The 18469-nt window shown below is 46.4% G+C and overlaps 1 protein-coding gene across 5 annotated transcripts in view; it reads left to right on the forward strand.

Moving 5' to 3' along the window:
* Positions 1–18469, forward strand: part of CCAR2 (cell cycle and apoptosis regulator 2) — a 566602-nt gene that overhangs the window by 369913 nt on the left and 178220 nt on the right. For all 5 annotated transcript variants that reach the window (XM_069214048.1, XM_069214051.1, XM_069214050.1 and 2 more), the window contains one exon: positions 14543–14689. In XM_069214048.1, coding sequence (XP_069070149.1) covers positions 14543–14689 — 147 coding nt within the window. The remainder of the gene's footprint in view (positions 1–14542; positions 14690–18469) is intronic.

Below are 18469 nucleotides of genomic sequence, written 5' to 3' on the forward strand. Positions count from 1 at the left end.
TTCGCTCACACAATGCTCAAACCACACAAATCAAGTCATACAAACCCTCTACAAACTAGGGTTCACCGTCAACTTTGCAAAATCAAACATTCTGCCAAGCAAAGTACAGCAATATCTAGGAGCCATAATAGACACGACAAAAGAAGTAACAACGCCAACTCCACAAAGGATCCACAATTTCAACAGAGTCATTCAACACATGTCTCCAAACCAAACAATACAAGCAAGAACAATACTACAGCTCCTAGGCATGATGTCCTCATGCATAGCCATTGTCCCAAACGCAAGACTGCACATGAGGCCCTTACAACAGTGCCTAGCCTCACAGTGGTCTCAAGCACAGGGTCACCTTCTAGATCTGGTGTTGCTAGACCGCCAAACTTACCTCTCGCTTCTATGGTGGAACAGTATAAATTTAAACATAGGGCGGCCTTTCCAAGACCCAGTGCCACAGTACGTAATAACAGATGCTTCCATGACAGGGTGGGGAGCACATCTCAATCAACACAACATAAGAGGACAATGGAACATGCATCAAACAAAACTGAATATAAATCATCTAGAATTATTAGCAGTTTTTCAAGCACTAAAAGCTTTCCAACCAATCATAACCCACAAATACATCCTTGTCAAAACAGACAACATGACAACAATGTATTATCTAAACAAACAAGGAGGAACACATTCAACGCAGTTAAGCTTGTTAGCTCAAAAAATATGGAAGTGGGCAATCCACCATCAAATTGGTCTAATAGCACAGTTTATTCTGGGGATCCAGAATCAGCTGGCAGACAATCTCTCTCGAGATCACCAGCAAGTCCACGAATGGGAAATCCACCCACAGATTCTGAACACCTACTTCACACTCTGGGGAACACCACAAATAGACTTATTTGCAACAAAAGAGAACGCAAAATTCCAAAGCTTCGCGTCCAGATACCCACACAAGCAATCCCAAGGCAATGCCCTATGGATGAACTGGTCAGGAATATTTGCTTACGCTTTTCCTCCTCTCCCTCTCCTTCCTTACCTAGTAAACAAATTGAGTCAAAACAAACTCAAACTCATTTTAATAGCACCAACGTGGGCAAGACAACCCTGGTACACAACACTGCTAGATCTGTCTGTAGTACCACACATCAAACTGCCCAACAAACCAGATCTGTTAACGCAACACAACCAACAGATCAGACACCCGGACCCAGCATCGCTGAATCTAGCAATCTGGCTCCTGAAATCCTAGAATTCGGACACTTACAACTTAGCCAAGAGTGTATGGAAGTCATAAAGCAGGCCAGAAGGCCACCCACTAGACACTGCTACGCAAGTAAGTGGAAAAGATTTGTTTGGTACTGCCATCATAATCAGATACAACCACTAGACGCAACTCCAAAACATATAGTAAATTACTTGCTCCATTTACAAAAAGCAAAGCTAGCCTTCTCTTCTATTAAAATACACCTTGCAGCAATATCTGCATACCTGCAAACTACCTATTCAACTTCCTTGTATAGGATACCAGTTATCAAAGCATTCATAGAAGGGCTTAAAAGAATTATACCACCAAGAACACCACCTGTTCCTTCATGGAACCTAAACGTGGTTCTAACAAGACTCATGGGCCCACCTTTCGAACCCATGCACTCTTGCGGAATACAATTCCTAACCTGGAAAGTTGCCTTTCTCATCGCCATTACATCTCTAAGAAGAGTAAGTGAAATTCAAGCGTTCACAACACAAGAGCCTTTTATACAAATACATAGAAATAAGGTCGTCCTACGACCTAATCCAAAATTTTTACCAAAAGTTATTTCACCATTCCATCTAAATCAAACGGTAGAACTACCAGTTTTTTTCCCACAGCCAGATTCTGTGGCTGAAAGAGCACTACATACATTAGATGTCAAAAGAGCATTAATGTACTACATTGACAGAACAAAAAACATCAGAAAAACTAAACAGCTATTTATTGCATTCCAAAAACCTCATGCAGGTAACCCAATATCAAAACAAGGTATAGCCAGATGGATAGTTAAATGCATCCAAATCTGCTACCTTAAAGCAAAAAGACAACTGCCCATTACTCCCAGGGCACATTCAACAAGGAAAAAAGGTGCTTCAATGGCCTTTTTAGGAAACATCCCAATGCAGGAAATATGTAAGGCAGCCACTTGGTCTACGCCTCACACATTCACCAAACACTACTGTATAGATGTGCTATCCGCACAACAAGCTACAGTAGGTCAAGCTGTATTAAGAACTCTATTTCAGACAACTTCTACTCCTACAGGCTAAACCACCGCTTATGGGGAACTAACTGCTTACTAGTCTATGCATACCATGTGTATCTACAGCGACAGATGCCATCGAACTGAAAATGTCACTTACCCAGGGTACATCTGTTCGTGGCATCAGTCGCTGAGATTCACATGGACCCACCCACCTCCCCGGAAGCCTGTAGCAGTTCAGAAGTTACCTTCAATTTTGTACATTTGTATATATATTATTTAATCCTTTAATAGGTACATACTTACATTTTTCATTGCGTGGGCACTATTACTATAGTACAACTCCTACCTCACCCTCTGCGGGGAAAACAATCGAAGATGGAGTCGACGCCCATGCGCAATGAGCACAGAAGGAGGAGTCACTCGGTCCCGTGACTCGAAAACACTTCTTCGAAGAAAAACAACTTGTAACACTCCGACCCAACACCAGATGGCGAGCTCATGCATACCATGTGAATCTCAGCGACTGATGCCACGAACAGATGTACACTGGGTAAGTGACATTTTCAATTTCTTTCAGAAACCTGACCTTGCAGGAAAAAAGTTGGAGTAAAACGTGGAGAAAAATGTCTGTTTTTTTTTTTTTTTTACCTTTATTTCAATATTTTTTTTATTTCAACTGTTATTTTCTGTAGGAAAACCTTGTGGGATCTACACAAATGACCCCTTGGTGAATTCAGAATTTTGTCTACTTTTCAGAAATGTTTAGCTTTCCAGGATCCAGCATTGGTTTCACACCCATTTCGGTCACTAACTGTAAGGAGGCTAAAAACACAAAAAAATGTTAACAATGTGGTATGTCCCAGTAAAATACCAAAATTGTGTTGAAAATGTGGTTTTCTGCTTCAAGTCTGCCTGTTCACTTGAGCGTGTTTGTGAGCTCCAGGCTTTAACCTTGGAATAAACTTTATTCCAGCTAGACAAAAACAGGGTAAGGCGGCTTCATGGTTCACACCACACACTTGCAAAAAAACATTGTTGTGTTAATGTTTTAGCACGCCAACAAGCTAATTTAGGCCATCCAGTGCTACATACACTTTTTCAAACAACTGCAACACACAGGTTAGCCACCGCTTCTAAGTGGGACTGGTGTACAGTCAGTGCAAAGCATGTTTATCTATAATCAGTCTGTTCGTGGCATGTAGTGCTGTTCACATGCTCCCACCCTTCTCCTCGGACAACTGTGGCTGTTACAGTTTTCTTACATTATATTCACATGGACATCTCATTACTTAGACTTATACACTCCATTCTCACCTCTTGCTGAAAACAAACTGTAAGGAAATGCCTCCTTGGCATGGTTACCCCCTGACTTTTTGCCTTTGCTGATGCTATGTTTTGAATTGAAAGTGTGCTGAGGCCTGCTAACCAGGCCCCAGCACCAGTGTTCTTTCCCTAACCTGTACTTTTGATTCCACAATTGGCACACCCTGGCATCCAGATAAGTCCCTTGTAAGTGGTACCCCTGGTACCAAGGGCCCTGATGCCAAGGAAGGTCTCTAAGGGCTGCAGCATGTCTTATGCCACCCTGGAGACCCCTCACTCAGCACAGACACACTGCTTGCCAGCTTGTGTGTGCTGGTGAGAACAAAACGAGTAAGTCGACATGGCACTCCCCTCAGGGTGCCATGCCAGCCTCTCACTGCCTATGCAGGTATAGATAAGTCACCCCTCTAGTAGGCCTTACAGCCATAAGGCAGGGTGCACTATACCATAGGTGAGGGCACCAGTGCATGAGCACTGTGCCCCTACAGTGTCTAAGCAATACCTTAGACATTGTAAGTGCAGGGTAGCCATAAGAGTATATGGTCTGGGAGTCTGTTTTACACGAACTCCACAGCACCATAATGGCTACACTGAAAACTGGGAAGTTTGGTATCAAACTTCTCAGCATAATAAATGCACACTGATGCCAGTGTACATTTTATTGTAAAATACACCACAGAGGGCACCTTAGAGGTGCCCCCTGAAACTTAACCGACTATCTGTGTAGGCTGACTGGTTCCAGCAGCCTGCCACACTAGAGACATGTTGCTGGCCCCATGGGGAGAGTGCCTTTGTCACTCTGAGGCCAGTAACAAAGCCTGCACTGGGTGGAGATGCTAACACCTCCCCCAGGCAGGAGCTGTAACACCTGGCGGTGAGCCTCAAAGGCTCACCCCTTTGTCACAGCACCGCAGGACACTCCAGCTTAGTGGAGTTGCCCGCCCCCTCCGGCCACGGCCCCCACTTTTGGCGGCAAGGCTGGAGGAAACAAAGAAAACAGCAAGGAGGAGTCACTGGCCAGTCAGGACAGCCCCTAAGGTGTCCTGAGCTGAAGTGACTCCAACTTTTAGAAATCCTCCATCTTGCAGATGGAGGATTCCCCCAATAGGATTAGGGATGTGACCCCCTCCCCTTGGGAGGAGGCACAAAGAGGGTGTACTCACCCTCAGGGCTAGTAGCCATTGGCTACTAACCCCCCAGACCAAAACACGCCCTTAAATTTAGTATTTAAGGGCTTCCCTGAACCTAAGAATTTAGATTCCTGCAACTTACCTGAAGAAGAAGGACTGCTGAGCTGAAAAACCCCTGCAGAGGAAGAACAGAAGACACCAACTGCTTTGGCTCCAGACTTACCGGCCTGTCTCCTGCCTTCCAAAGAAACCTGCTCCAGCGACGCTTTCCAAGGGACCAGCGACCTCTGAATCCTCTGAGGACTGCCCACCTTTAAGAAAGACTAGAAACTCCCGAGGACAGCGGCACTGCTCCAAGAGAACTGCGACTTTGTTACAAGGAGCAGATTTAAAGACCCCTGCAACTCCCCGCAAGAAGCGTGAGACTTGCAACACTGCACCCGGCGACCCCGACTCGACTGGTAAAGAACAACCAACTCAGGGAGGACCCTCCGGCGACTCTACGACTGTGAGTAACCAAAGTTGTCCCCCCTGAGCCCCCACAGCGACGCCTGCAGAGGGAATTCCCAGGCTCCCCCTGACCGCGACTGTCTGAACTCCATTTCCCGACGGCTGGAAAAGACCCTGCACCCGCAGCCCCCAGCCCCTAAAGAAACGGAACTTCTGTGCAGGAGTGACCCCCAGGAGGCCCTCTCCCTTGCCCAGGTGGTGGCTACCCCGAGGAGCCCCCCCCTTGCCTGCCTGCATCGCTGAAGAGACCCCTTGGTCTCCCATTGAAAACTAAAGGAAACCCGACGCTTGTTTGCACACTGCACCCGGCCGCCCCCGCGCTGCTGAGGGTGTACTTTCTGTGTGGACTTGTGTCCCCCCCCGGTGCCCTACAAAACCCCCCTGGTCTGCCCTCCGAAGACGCGGGTACTTACCTGCTGGCAGACTGGAACCGGGGCACCCCCTTCTCTCCATTATAGCCTATGTGTTTTGGGCACCTCTTTGACCTTTGCACCTGACCGGCCCTGAGCTGCTGGTGTGATAACTTTGGGGTTGCTCTGAACCCCCAACGGTGGGCTACCTTGGACCAAAAAACTGAAACCTGTAAGTGACTTACTTACCTGTTAAAACTAACATTACTTTACCTCCCCCAGGAACTGTGAAAATTGCATTAAGTGTCCACTTTTAAAACAGCTTATTGTGTTTTATGTGAAAAGTATACATGCTAATGAAATGATTCAAAGTTCCTAAAATACTTACCTGCAATACCTTTCAAATGAGATATTACATGTAGAATTTGAACCTGTGGTTCTTAAAATAAACTAAGAAAAGATATTTTTCTATAAACAAAACCTATTGGCTGGATTTGTCTCTGAGTGTGTGTTCCTCATTTATTGCCTGTGTGTATGTACAACAAATGCTTAACACTACTCCTTTGATAAGCCTACTGCTCGACCACACTACCACAAAATAGAGCATTAGTATTATCTCTTTTTGCCACTATCTTACCTCTAAGGGGAACCCTTGGACTCTGTGCATACTATTCCTTACTTTGAAATGGTGCATACAGAGCCAACTTCCTACACAAACTAACAGTGATTCCCATGTGCACTATCAGAGAGGAGTCACTCGACATTGTGACTTTAAAGCCTTCGAAAAATAGCTTGTTCATATCCGAATCGAATAGTAGATGGCAGGAGAATACAAATCATGTGAATCTACAGCACTACGTGCCACAAACAGATATTTACAGGGTAAGTAACATATTCCTTATGGTTCATTTCAAGCATCGAGCATCTTGAGGTCCAGACTTTACTTTACTGTGGTTGAGCCACATAAAGAATTTGGAGCAACATCTGCACTCCAAGACATAACCAATTGCAACATGGACTTTGTTTAGAGACCAAATGTGAATTGAAATTGGTATCTCTGAAGCCTAGACAGCTACAAAGATAATACAGTTAAGTTAACTAGGCTGGCTTCAGTTGATGCATAGCTGACAGGGGGAGAAGGCAGGAACCTCCAGAATAAAGTAGATAATGGCCCCCTTTGGTTTTTAGAATATATCATATGTTGTGCAGGCCCAATGTTTTCATACAGAAAACATATCTATGACTGCATTTGCCTGTTATCTTTGTGTTACTCTTCCATTCAAACCAGCTCAGATGCAGGGGTTTCGTATATCGTGGTTGATAATTGATTTCTTAAATTGTTCTCCAGTCATGTCTTCAGTTAGCTGGGTATCGTGGCCAGGTCAGCTGTTCTCCTTGCTGGGCGCTCAGCCTCCTTTTCTTCTGGAGGTCAAAGAAGCTAAGTGTTTCTGGAATGGAGGCTTAGCCACATCCTGAGAGAGAGCAACCACCAGTAAAGGTGCTGGTCTTGTAAGCATCCCTGCCCAGCACAGATAAAGGTTTCCTTAATTTCCACAGGATGAATAAAGTTCTTGGCCCAAATGGCCCTTTTGCATCCCTAATTGGAAGCACACAATGGAAGGGTAGGCCAAACAGAGCTTTATTTTTCATATTGAAGTCCGACACAAATCAACATCACATTTTTACAGTATCTTCACTTTGCTTCAGGAAGGCCAGGAACTATATGTAACATAAATGAAGTTTGCAGCCTTACAACCGGCTCTAGTGCCAATTCCATCAAATTTACTTTCAAATAACGGAACAAAAAGCTCTTTTAAAACCACTGTAAATAAGTAAGAGTGGTGTTATAAAATTGTATTTCTCAAAGTCTTTGTAAAAAAAAATGGCTCCCTGTTGCAGTTACCCCCCACTTTTTGCCTGATACTGATGCTGACTTGACTGAGAAGTGTGCTGGGACCCTGCTGACCAGGCCCCAGCACCAGTGTTCTTTCACCTAAAATGTACCATTGTCTCCACAATTGGCACAACCCTGGCACTCAGGTAAGTCCCTTGTAACTGGTACCCCTGGTACCAAAGGCCCTGATGCCAGGGAAGGTCTCGAAGGGCTGCAGCATGTCTTATGCCACCCTAGGGACCCCTCACTCAGCACAGACACACTGCTTGCCAGCTTGTGTGTGCTGGTGGGGAGAAAATGACTAAGTCAACATGGCACTCCCCTCAGGGTGCCATGCCAACCTCACACTGCCTGTGGAATAGGTAATTCACCCCTCTAGCAGGCCTTACAGCCCTAAGGCAGGATGCACTATACCACAGGTGAGGGCATATGTGCATGAGCACTATGCCCCTACAGTGTCTAAGCAAAACCTTAGACATTGTAAGTGCAGGGTAGCCATAAGAGAATATGGTCTGGGAGTCTGTCAAAAACGAACTCCACAGCTCCATAATGGCTACATTGAATACTGGGAAGTTTAGTATCAAACTTCTCAGAATAACAAACCCACACTGATGCCAGTGTTGGATTTATTAAAAAATGCACACAGAGGGCATCTCAGAGATGCCCCCTGTATTTTACCCAATTGTTCAGTGCAGGACTGACTGGTCTGTGCCAGCCTGCTGCTGAGAGACTAGTTTCTGACCCCATGTGGTGAGAGCCTTTGTGCTCTCTGAGGACAGAAACAAAGCCTGCTCTGGGTGGAGGTGCTTCACACCTCCCCCCTGCAGGAACTGTAACACCTAGTAGTGAGCTTCAAAGGCTCAAGCTTCGGGTTACAATGCCCCAGGGCACTCCAGCTAGTGGAGATGCCCGCCCCCTGGACCCAGCCCCCACTTTTGGCGGCAAGTCCAGGAGAGATAATGAGAAAAACAAGGAGTCGCCGCTGGCCAGTCAGGACAGCCCCTAAGGTGTCCTGAGCTGAGGTGACTCTGACTTTTAGAAATCCTCCATCTTGTAGAAGGAGGATCCCTCCAATAGGAATAGGGATGTGCCCCCCTCCCCTCAGGGAGGAGGCACAAAGAGGGTGTACCCACCCTCAAGGACAGTAGCCATTGGCTACTGCCCTCCCAGACCTAAACACACCCCTAAATTCAGTATTTAGGGGCTCCCCAGAACCTAGGAAATCAGATTCCTGCAACTTACAAGAAGAAGAGGACTGCTGAGCTGAAAGACCCCTGCAGAAGAAGAAAGAAGACACCAACTGCTTTGGCCCCAGTCCTACCCGCCTGTCTCCTGCCTTCTAAAGAAACCTGCTCCAGCGACGCTTTCCCCAGGACCAGCGACCTCTGAATCCTCCGAGGACTGCCCTGCTTCAAGAGGAACAAGAAACTCCCGAGGACAGCGGCCCTGTTCCACAAAGACTGCAACTTTGTTTCAGAGGAGCAGATTTAAAGACCCCTGCAATCCCCGCAAGAAGCGTGAGACTTTCAACACTGCACCCGGCGACCCCGACTCGACTGGTGAAGAAACAACGCTACAGGGAGGACCCTCCGGCGACTCCAAGACTGTAAGTAACCCAAGTCGTCCGCCCTGAGCCCCCACAGCGACGCCTGCAGAGGGAATCCCGAGGCTCCCCCTGACCGCGACTGCCTGACTCTGAAATCCCGACGCCTGGAAAAGACCCTGCACCCGCAGCCCCCAGGACCTGAAGGATCGGAACTCCAGTGCAGGAGTGACCCCCAGGAGGCCCTCTCCCTTGCGCAGGTGGTGGCTACCCCGAGGAGCCCCCCCCCCTTGCCTGCCTGCACCGCTGAAGAGGCCCCTTGGTCTCTCATTGAAAACCATTGGAAACCCGACGCGTGTTTGCACACTGCACCCAGCCGCCCCCGCGCTGCTGAGGGTGTACTTTTTGTGCTGACTTGTGTCCCCTCCGGTGCCCTACAAAACCCCCCTGGTCTGCCCTCCGAAGACGCGGGTGCTTACCTGCTGGCAGACTGGAACCGGGGCACCCCCTTACCTCCATTGAAGCCTATGTGTTTTGGGCACCTCTTTGACCTCTGCACCTGACCGGCCCTGAGCTGCTGGTGTGGTAACTTTGGGGTTACTCTGAACCCCCAACGGTGGGCTACCTTGGACCCCAATTTGAACCCCGTAGGTGGTTTACTTACCTGCAAGAACTAACAATAACTTACCTCCCCCAGTGTAGGAAGTTGGCTCTGTATGTGCTATTTCAAAGTAAGGAATAGCATGCACAGAGTCCAAGGGTTCCCCTTAGAGGTAAAATAGTGGTAAAAATAGATAATACTAATGCTCTATTTTGTGGTAGTGTGGTCGAGCAGTAGGCTTATCCAAGGAGTAGTGTTAAGCATTTGTTGTACATACACATAGACAATAAATGAGGTACACACACTCAGAGACAAATCCAGCCAATAGGTTTTGTATAGAAAAATATCTTTTCTTGGTTTATTTTAAGAACCACAGGTTCAAATTTAACATGTAATATCTTGTTTGAAAGGTATTGCAGGTAAGTACATTAGGAACTTTGAATCATTTCAATTGCATGTATACTTTTCAAGTTATTCACAAATAGCTACTTTAAAAGTGGACAGTGCAATTTTCACAGTTCCTGGGGGAGGTAAGTTTTTGTTAGTTTTACCAGGTAAGTAAGACACTTACAGGGTTCAGTTCTTGGTCCAAGGTAGCCCACCGTTGGGGGTTCAGAGCAACCCCAAAGTTACCACACCAGCAGCTCAGGGCCGGTCAGGTGCAGAGTTCAAAGTGGTGCCCAAAACGCATAGGCTTCAATGGAGAGAAGGGGGTGCCCCGGTTCCAGTCTGCCAGCAGGTAAGTACCCGCGTCTTCGGAGGGCAGACCAGGGGGGTTTTGTAGGGCACCGGGGGGGACACAAGCCCACACAGAAATTTCACCCTCAGCGGCGCGGGGGCGTCCGGGTGCAGTGTTAGAACAAGCGTCGGGTTCGCAATGGAAGTCAATGAGAGATCAAGGGATCTCTTCAGCGCTGCAGGCAGGCAAGGGGGGGCTTCCTCGGGGAAACCTCCACTTGGGCAAGGGAGAGGGACTCCTGGGGGTCACTTCTGCAGTGAAAGTCCGGTCCTTCAGGTCCTGGGGGCTGCGGGTGCAGGGTCTTTTCCAGGCGTCGGGACTTAGGTTTCAGTGAGTCGCGGTCAGGGGAAGCCTCGGGATTCCCTCTGCAGGCGGCGCTGTGGGGGCTCAGGGGGGACAGGTTTTGGTACTCAGTCGTAGAGTAGTCCGGGGGTCCTCCCTGAGGTGTTGGTTCTCCACCAGCCGAGTCGGGTTCGCCGGGTGCAGTGTTGCAAGTCTCACGCTTCTTGCGGGGAGATTGCAGGGTTCTTTAAAGCTGCTCCTTTGGATAAAGTTGCAGTCTTTTTGGAGCAGGTCCGCTGTCCTCGGGAGTTTCTTGTCGTCGTCGAAGCAGGGCAGTCCTCAGAGGATTCAGAGGTCGCTGGTCCCTTTGGAAGGCGTCGCTGGAGCAGAGTTCTTTGGAAGGCAGGAGACAGGCCGGTGAGTTTCTGGAGCCAAGGCAGTTGTTGTCTTCTGGTCTTCCTCTGCAGGGGTTTTCAGCTAGGCAGTCCTTCTTCTTGTTGTTGCAGGAATCTAATTTCTAGGTTCAGGGAGAGCCCTTAAATACTAAATTTAAGGGCGTGTTTAGGTCTGGGGGTTAGTAGCCAATGGCTACTAGCCCTGAGGGTGAGTACACCCTCTTTGTGCCTCCTCCCAAGGGGAGGGGGGTCACATCCCTAATCCTATTGGGGGAATCCTCCATCTGCAAGATGGAGGATTTCTAAAAGTTAGAGTCACCTCAGCTCAGGACACCTTAGGGGCTGTCCTGACTGGCCAGTGACTCCTCCTTGTTATTCTCATTATTTTCTCCGGCCTTGCCGCCCAAAGTGGGGGCCGGGGCCGGAGGGGGCGGGCAACTCCACTAGCTGGAGTGTCCTGCGGTGCTGTGACAAAGGGGTGAGCCTTTGAGGCTCACCGCCAGGTGTCACAGCTCCTGCCTGGGGGAGGTGTTAGCATCTCCACCCAGTGCAGGCTTTGTTACTGGCCTCAGAGTGACAAAGGCACTCTCCCCATGGGGCCAGCAACATGTCTCTAGTGTGGCAGGCTGCTGGGACCAGTCAGCCTACACAGATAGTCGGTTAAGTTTCAGGGGGCACCTCTAAGGTGCCCTCTGTGGTGTATTTTACAATAAAGTGTACACTGGCATCAGTGTGCATTTATTGTGCTGAGAAGTTTGATACCAAACTTCCCAGTTTTCAGTGTAGCCATTATGGTGCTGTGGAGTTCGTGTAAAACAGACTCCCAGACCATATACTCTTATGGCTACCCTGCACTCACAATGTCTAAGGTTTTGCTTAGACACTGTAGGGGCACAGTGCTCATGCACTGGTACCCTCACCTATGGTATAGTGCACCCTACCTTAGGGCTGTAAGGCCTGCTAGAGGGGTGTCTTACCTATACTGCATAGGCAGTGAGAGGCTGGCATGGCACCCTGAGGGGAGTGCCATGTCGACTTACTCATTTTGTTCTCACTAGTACACACAAGCGGGTAAGCAGTTTGTCTGTGCTGGGTGAGGGGTCTCTAGGGTGGCATAATACATGCTGCAGCCCTTAGAGACCTTCCCTGGCATCAGGGCCCTTGGTACCAGAGGTACCAGTTACAAGGGACTTATCTGGATGCCAGGGTGTGCCAATTGTGGAATCAAAAGTACAGGTTAGGGAAAGAACACTGGTGCTGGGGCCTGGTTAGCAGGCCTCAGCACACTTTCAATTCAAAACATAGCATCAGCAAAGGCAAAAAGTCAGGGGGTAACCATGCCAAGGAGGCATTTCCTTACACTCATTTATTGCTTGTGTATGTACAACAAATGCTTAACACTACTCCTTTGATAAGCCTACTGCTCGACCACACTACCACAAAATAGAGCATTAGTATTATCTCTTTTTGCCACTATCTTACCTCTAAGGGGAACCCTTGGACTCTGTGCATACTATTCCTTACTTTGAAATAGTGCATACAGAGCTAACTTCCTACAATGTATTTTCAAAGCAACAGGCCAATGTTGGTCAAGCAGTCCTAAGAACATTTCAAACAACTCCAACTCCTACAGGCTAGCCACTGCAATATTGGGGAGAGTAACTGCTCTGTAGTGTATGCATAGCATGTGAGTCTTCAGCTACACACGCCATTGAACAGAAAATGTCACTTACCCAGTGTACATCTGTTTGTGGCATGTAGTGCTGCAGATTCACATGCACCCTCCCACCTCCCCGGAAGCCTGTAGTTGTTGCAGTTTTTTCTCTTTTGTACGTATGTAGATACATTTACATTTGCACGGACATCTATTGTTATTTACTATTTCTATACAACATTTATATTATACTCTATCACTACTTCCTACACTCTCTTGCGGGGAAAATAATCTAACAGTGGAGTCGATGACCAATGCGCAGTATGACCGAGAGGAGGAGTCACTCGATCCCGTGACTCCGAAAATACTTCTTTGAAAAAAAACAATTTGTAACACTCCGAGCCCAACACTAGATGGCGGAATAATGCATAGCATGTGAATCTGCAGCACTACATGCCACTAACAGATGTACACTGGGTGACATTTTCCATATATGTTTGATGGCATCTGTAGCTGCTGATACACATGCTATGCATTATTCCGCCATCTAGTGTTGGGCGCGGGGTGTAACAAGTTGTTTTTCTTCAAAGAAGTCTTTTCGGAATCACGAGATCGAGTGACTCCTCCTCTCGGTCATACTGCGCATGGGCAATGACTCAGTTGTTAGATTGTTTTCTTTCAGCTGTCTGGTTCGGAAGTGTTTCCTCTCACTCCGAGATTTCAAATTGGAAACTCCCTTAGTCATCGGTATTGTTTCGATCATGTTTCTACCTAGCCTCACATATGTGTGTGTGTGTGTGTGTTTATATATTTATTAAATTGCATATGACTGTTATGTATATATTTTCTACCCACCGTCCTTTATTCGTGTTTATACTTTAAGATATACACATACAGTAACTGCTTGCTATTCTGATTCAAGCATGTGAATCTATGAAAGGTCCAGTACTTGGGAAGAAAATAAGGTACCTTTAGCTGCAGTTCTCCAGTATTAGAATCTTTCATAGATTCACATGCAACTCACGCTCCTCCCCAAAGAGCCTCCCCTTATAACTCAGGATTATTTATTCCCACTTGGGCTTGAAAATCTGAGGGACTCAGCCTCTGTTGGGAGTGTTCAAGAGGGTGCTGTTGCCTGAATGATTATAGTTCAAGTTTGGTCCTTTTTATCTTTAAAAGGACATAGTTAGGCTGTTAAACTGACTTTTCCATTGCCTTTATAGCCTATAGTAGTGGTATATTCTGCTTTTTTATGGTACAATCGGACTCCCACTTCGGCGATGGGGAATGATTCAAACATGTGAATCTATGAATGATACCAATACTGGAGAACTGCAGTTACAGTAAGTAACTTATTTTCTTATATGGTAAGGCACTTTCCACACCAGTGGTGCAGAAAATAAGGCCTTTACATATGAACTAAAATAGCTGCTACCAAACCAGTCCTCTCATTGCCTGGGCTAAGAAGGCATTACCCACTGTCACTAATATTGGGAGTTTACTTGGGTGTCCCTTTGTTGGCACACTCTAGCTCTGCTAGCAAACAGCATAGTAAAATGTAATTCACCTCCAGCTATCACACGTTTAGTTCAGTGAAAGTAAGACGTTGAGTTACGTTGTCAAAATCTAATGAACCATGGCGGCATAGCTTTTCTAAGCTATGCGAAGGGCTTTCAGCACAATAAATACATTGTATCTTTTATTTTATGTTTCCAGTTGCTGTACTTTGATAAAATACATTTGTCTTTATTAATGAATAAATAAATGTACACCACAGAGTTCAGGTAATGGTCTGGCACACACTATTTTTGTTGGATAGGTTTCCGATACTTGTTGATGCATTGTTGTAGGGATATTGTATGACATCTGTTTTTGTCTTTCCTCTTACAGGACAAAGATTCTACAACAACTGCCCTTCTTCCCTTGGAATCTCTTTTGGGCTTCTTGTATTTCGATCAGAATTTCTGTGGCTACATTCAGAGGAGAGATGCAGAGAAAATACTGCTTACCCTGGGCCTGCACCTCACAACAGATCAGGTAATGGTGTAAACATGTGAACTTAGAGAAGTATAGTTTAGCAGTTTTTTTTAATTTTTTTTTTTTTTTTTGGATTTAAATGCTGTGCATTATTCCTCCTTGTAGTGGTTGGGTCCTAAACGATCTTCATGTAGTCTCTTCTCTCTTTTTCTCCTGGGCATCGTCAGCAGTTTGAGCTGGAACATCTGCTTGAGTGACGTCAGACTTATGAGCTGGAAATCCTTCAATGCAGTCCCCATCCTTAGATTCATTTTTTCCGCCATTGGGTCTGGAAGCTTAATGGAGAGCGCCAGTCGATGACAAACAAATTGTGCTGAGTAGAATAATTTTCTCATCGAAACCGCCATCAAGGGAAGGGGATGTGCGATAACTAGTATAGAAAAGAAAAGCACCATAAACCGCAGAGAAACACCAATGATCAGTAGACAGACGCACCAAGATCGCGTGCTCGGAGAATGAGAAAGGAGCATGGAGCATACCCCCTTTAGGTTATGCCTGAAATGCCACCACAAGTACATCCAAAAAAACACGAGGTCTGTAACCTCTGCCTCCCAGAGGACCCCAGTTTGGTGGACTGCACGGCCTGTGCCAAATTCTTGCCGAAGAACATCAGGGTAAGGCAGAAACAGGTGGGCACACTACGCCTTGGCATCAATGTACAGAAAACAGGCGTCTTTAAGGGATCGCAGTCTCTAGTGAAGAGGAGGACTTCCTGGTGGAGACAGAGGAAGCCCAAGAAGAGGAACCCGGTCTTGAGGAGGTGATTGAATTGTCTGTTGGTAAAGGGCACAAGAAGGTGCAGGAGACCAGCTCACACTTAAGGTAAACACTCAGGGTTGAGTGAACAGAGCCGAAAACCGAAGAAGCTGCAAATCTCAACACCGATAGGAAGTCACTTGAGGTGGCATCTGAGGCATCTTGAGGCAGAACTGAAATCCAGAAAAAGAGGGAATTCGATCATTATCTCCATGGATACAGAATCCCTTTAAAAACAGCACGAACAAGCAGGAGAACCAGAAGAGCAGGAAAACCTCATCACTGAAGAATCCCAGGGGGAAATGGAAGATTTCTTCTTGTTAAAGGAAGGACGGCAGTAAGAACTACCACTAATGGGAGAGCCGGAGACAAATGGCAGAACATTGATGCAGACTTCCCAGACAAAGGGGTAGAATCCTATCCGTCCAAACCATCACCACCAGATGACATCACCACATACAACACATTTATCAAGAGCTGTGGGTACGTATTGGGTTCAATTAGAAGAGTAGCAGTCAGAGACATGCTTCTCCTAGGAAAAACTGCTGGACCAGAAGAGGAACTAATTCCTCCCAATGTTACCCAGTATGCTGAACCAGGGCAGAGAGCCACTCAAAGAACCTTCCAAAGCCATAACATTAAGGATGAAAAAGTACTGCTTCGCTTCGAGACCCACCCTGAATCAGGGGACACGTGCCAGCTGACTATTATGAAGATAGCATGCAAGAGCAAACACCCCTACATTTACGGGATCACCCCCTGATAAATAAAGCAAGAGTATACATGGTGGAGAGGTCAGCACCAATACAGTGGCGCATAGCCAACTTGAATACTCTGCTAACCATGGATGCCCAGCAACAGTGGGATGAGATGTTAGCGTTCATGGTATAACTGTCAAGAGAAGTTAAAATAAAAAAATAAGAATGCAGTGCTACAAGAGGGTAAGATAATTTCCAATACATACCTTAAATCTACATTAAATGCAGTGGATACAGCCAGTAGGAAACTGTGCACAGTCACGACTATAAGCAGACTTGCTTGGCATTGAATCTCAGGATTTAAGCAGGAGGCAATCAAATAGAATTCACACACACTTTAGAGGAAACAGCCTTTTTAAAGATGCAATGAACAAAGCACTACAGTACATGACAAATGTCAAAGAACAGGCAAAGCCATGGAAGCCCTGCAGTACAATGGTAACGTTCAGAAGAGGCACGGAAAGAGGAACAGCCTCAAGAGGAGCCATAAAGCCACACACACAGCTTTCAGTCACCAATGGAGTGAGGCCACCAATCCACCACAACAGCAGTACAGCACAAGTGCCAAGTAGCCCTTTTTCCGGCAACAGAAGGGGCAGATGGGGAACCCCAAAAAGAGAAAAACATGCAAGTTGCTGCTCCCGCAGTGCCCTCCTACACAAGTCATCAATAGTAGGGAGAATCAGGGAATTTCTGAAGGAAATGCAAAAGATCACCTCAGACAAGTGGATACTATGTAATAAAAGATTTGACTATTGAATAGAGTTAACTGAAATACCATCAACAGTATCACCGAAAAGAAAGAGAATAAAGGATGATAATTACAACATGAAGTGGAAGATTCATTAAGAAAACAAGCTATAGAAGTAGTAACACCCCCGACCCCCATGCCCCCGCACACCAAAGGAGAGTACTCGGGCTACTTCCTGGTACCGATACTAGACAAGGCTTTAAGAACCAATACTTGGCATAAGAGCACTAAAGTTTATGAAAACACAAAAGTTCAAGATGACAGCCCTGCAAGAAGTCATCCCTCTGATAGGAAAAGGAGTCTACATGGCAACTATAGATCTCAAAAACGCCTACCTACACAACAGTGAACAAGACAACACAACCAATTCCCTAGGTTTGTGCTGAACAAGATACACTAACAAATCAAGGTCTTACCATTCAGGATAAATCAGCTCCATAAGTGTTAACAAAATGCCTAGCTGTGGTCACGGCACATCTCGGATAAAACGGAATACATGCCTATCCATATTTTACAACTGACTACTGAAAGTGAAGGCGAGCAGGAAGAACATAAACAAGATTGTACAGACCTTACGCAAGCTAGATTTCTCCATCACTTTCAAAGAATTGCCATTGAACCCCGACAAGACGAAAGCATTCCTGGGAGCTATCCCGAACCATGACTACGAAGGCGGGGCCGGTGAACATAGGGTCAAAGCTATTGTGGAGCAGTCTCTCCTCTACTGCAAGGGGGCAACATCTTACGATGAGGAAAATGATGGCCTCCCCATTCCCCTGGTACCACATGCAAGACTACATATAAGACCATTGAGGCAATAGATCCAGCAACAGTGGTCACGGACAGCTATCTAGTGGTTGTTACGGACAAGGTTCAGAGAGAAATGCAGTAGTGGATCCTGATGAATATCACAGTGGGAAAATCATTCAAACCACCAACTCCCTCAGCGAACATCAAAACGGATGCCTCCCACATAGGATGGGGAGCTCACATGAACAAGCTAAACGTCAAATGCCTCTGGTACTCATAGGAAGTAGGGCAACACGTAATTGTGCTGGAGCTGAAGACGATTTTCCTAACACTAAAGGGCTTCCAGAAAAATCTAATGAGAAGGACAAGTCTAGTTCAGACAGACAGCACAACAACAGTGTACTACCTGAACAAACAAGGTGGCACAAGATCATACTTGCTATCAAGCTTGGCCCAGGTGATTCAGAGGTGGGCAATAAAAACAGAAAACAGGCTATCACTAGTAGCGATACACCTACAGAGAAAAACAAAACGCAGACACGGGCAGCCAAAACTGAAAAGCAAGCACCTCATGCAAGTGAGAGCTAACACAAGAAGTGCTGATGCAGATCTTCTAAATATGTTGAACACTGCAAGTAGACCTGTTCGCAACACACAAGAACGCGAAATGTTAGTGTTGCATCCAGCATCACTGGAGAATGCCCTGACAGTAGAATGGTCAAGGAGATTTGCTTACGCCTTTCCACCAATTGCAATGATACTGAA

Source organism: Pleurodeles waltl, chromosome 11, assembly GCF_031143425.1.
Source record: "Pleurodeles waltl isolate 20211129_DDA chromosome 11, aPleWal1.hap1.20221129, whole genome shotgun sequence".
Lineage (NCBI taxonomy): Eukaryota > Metazoa > Chordata > Amphibia > Caudata > Salamandridae > Pleurodeles > Pleurodeles waltl.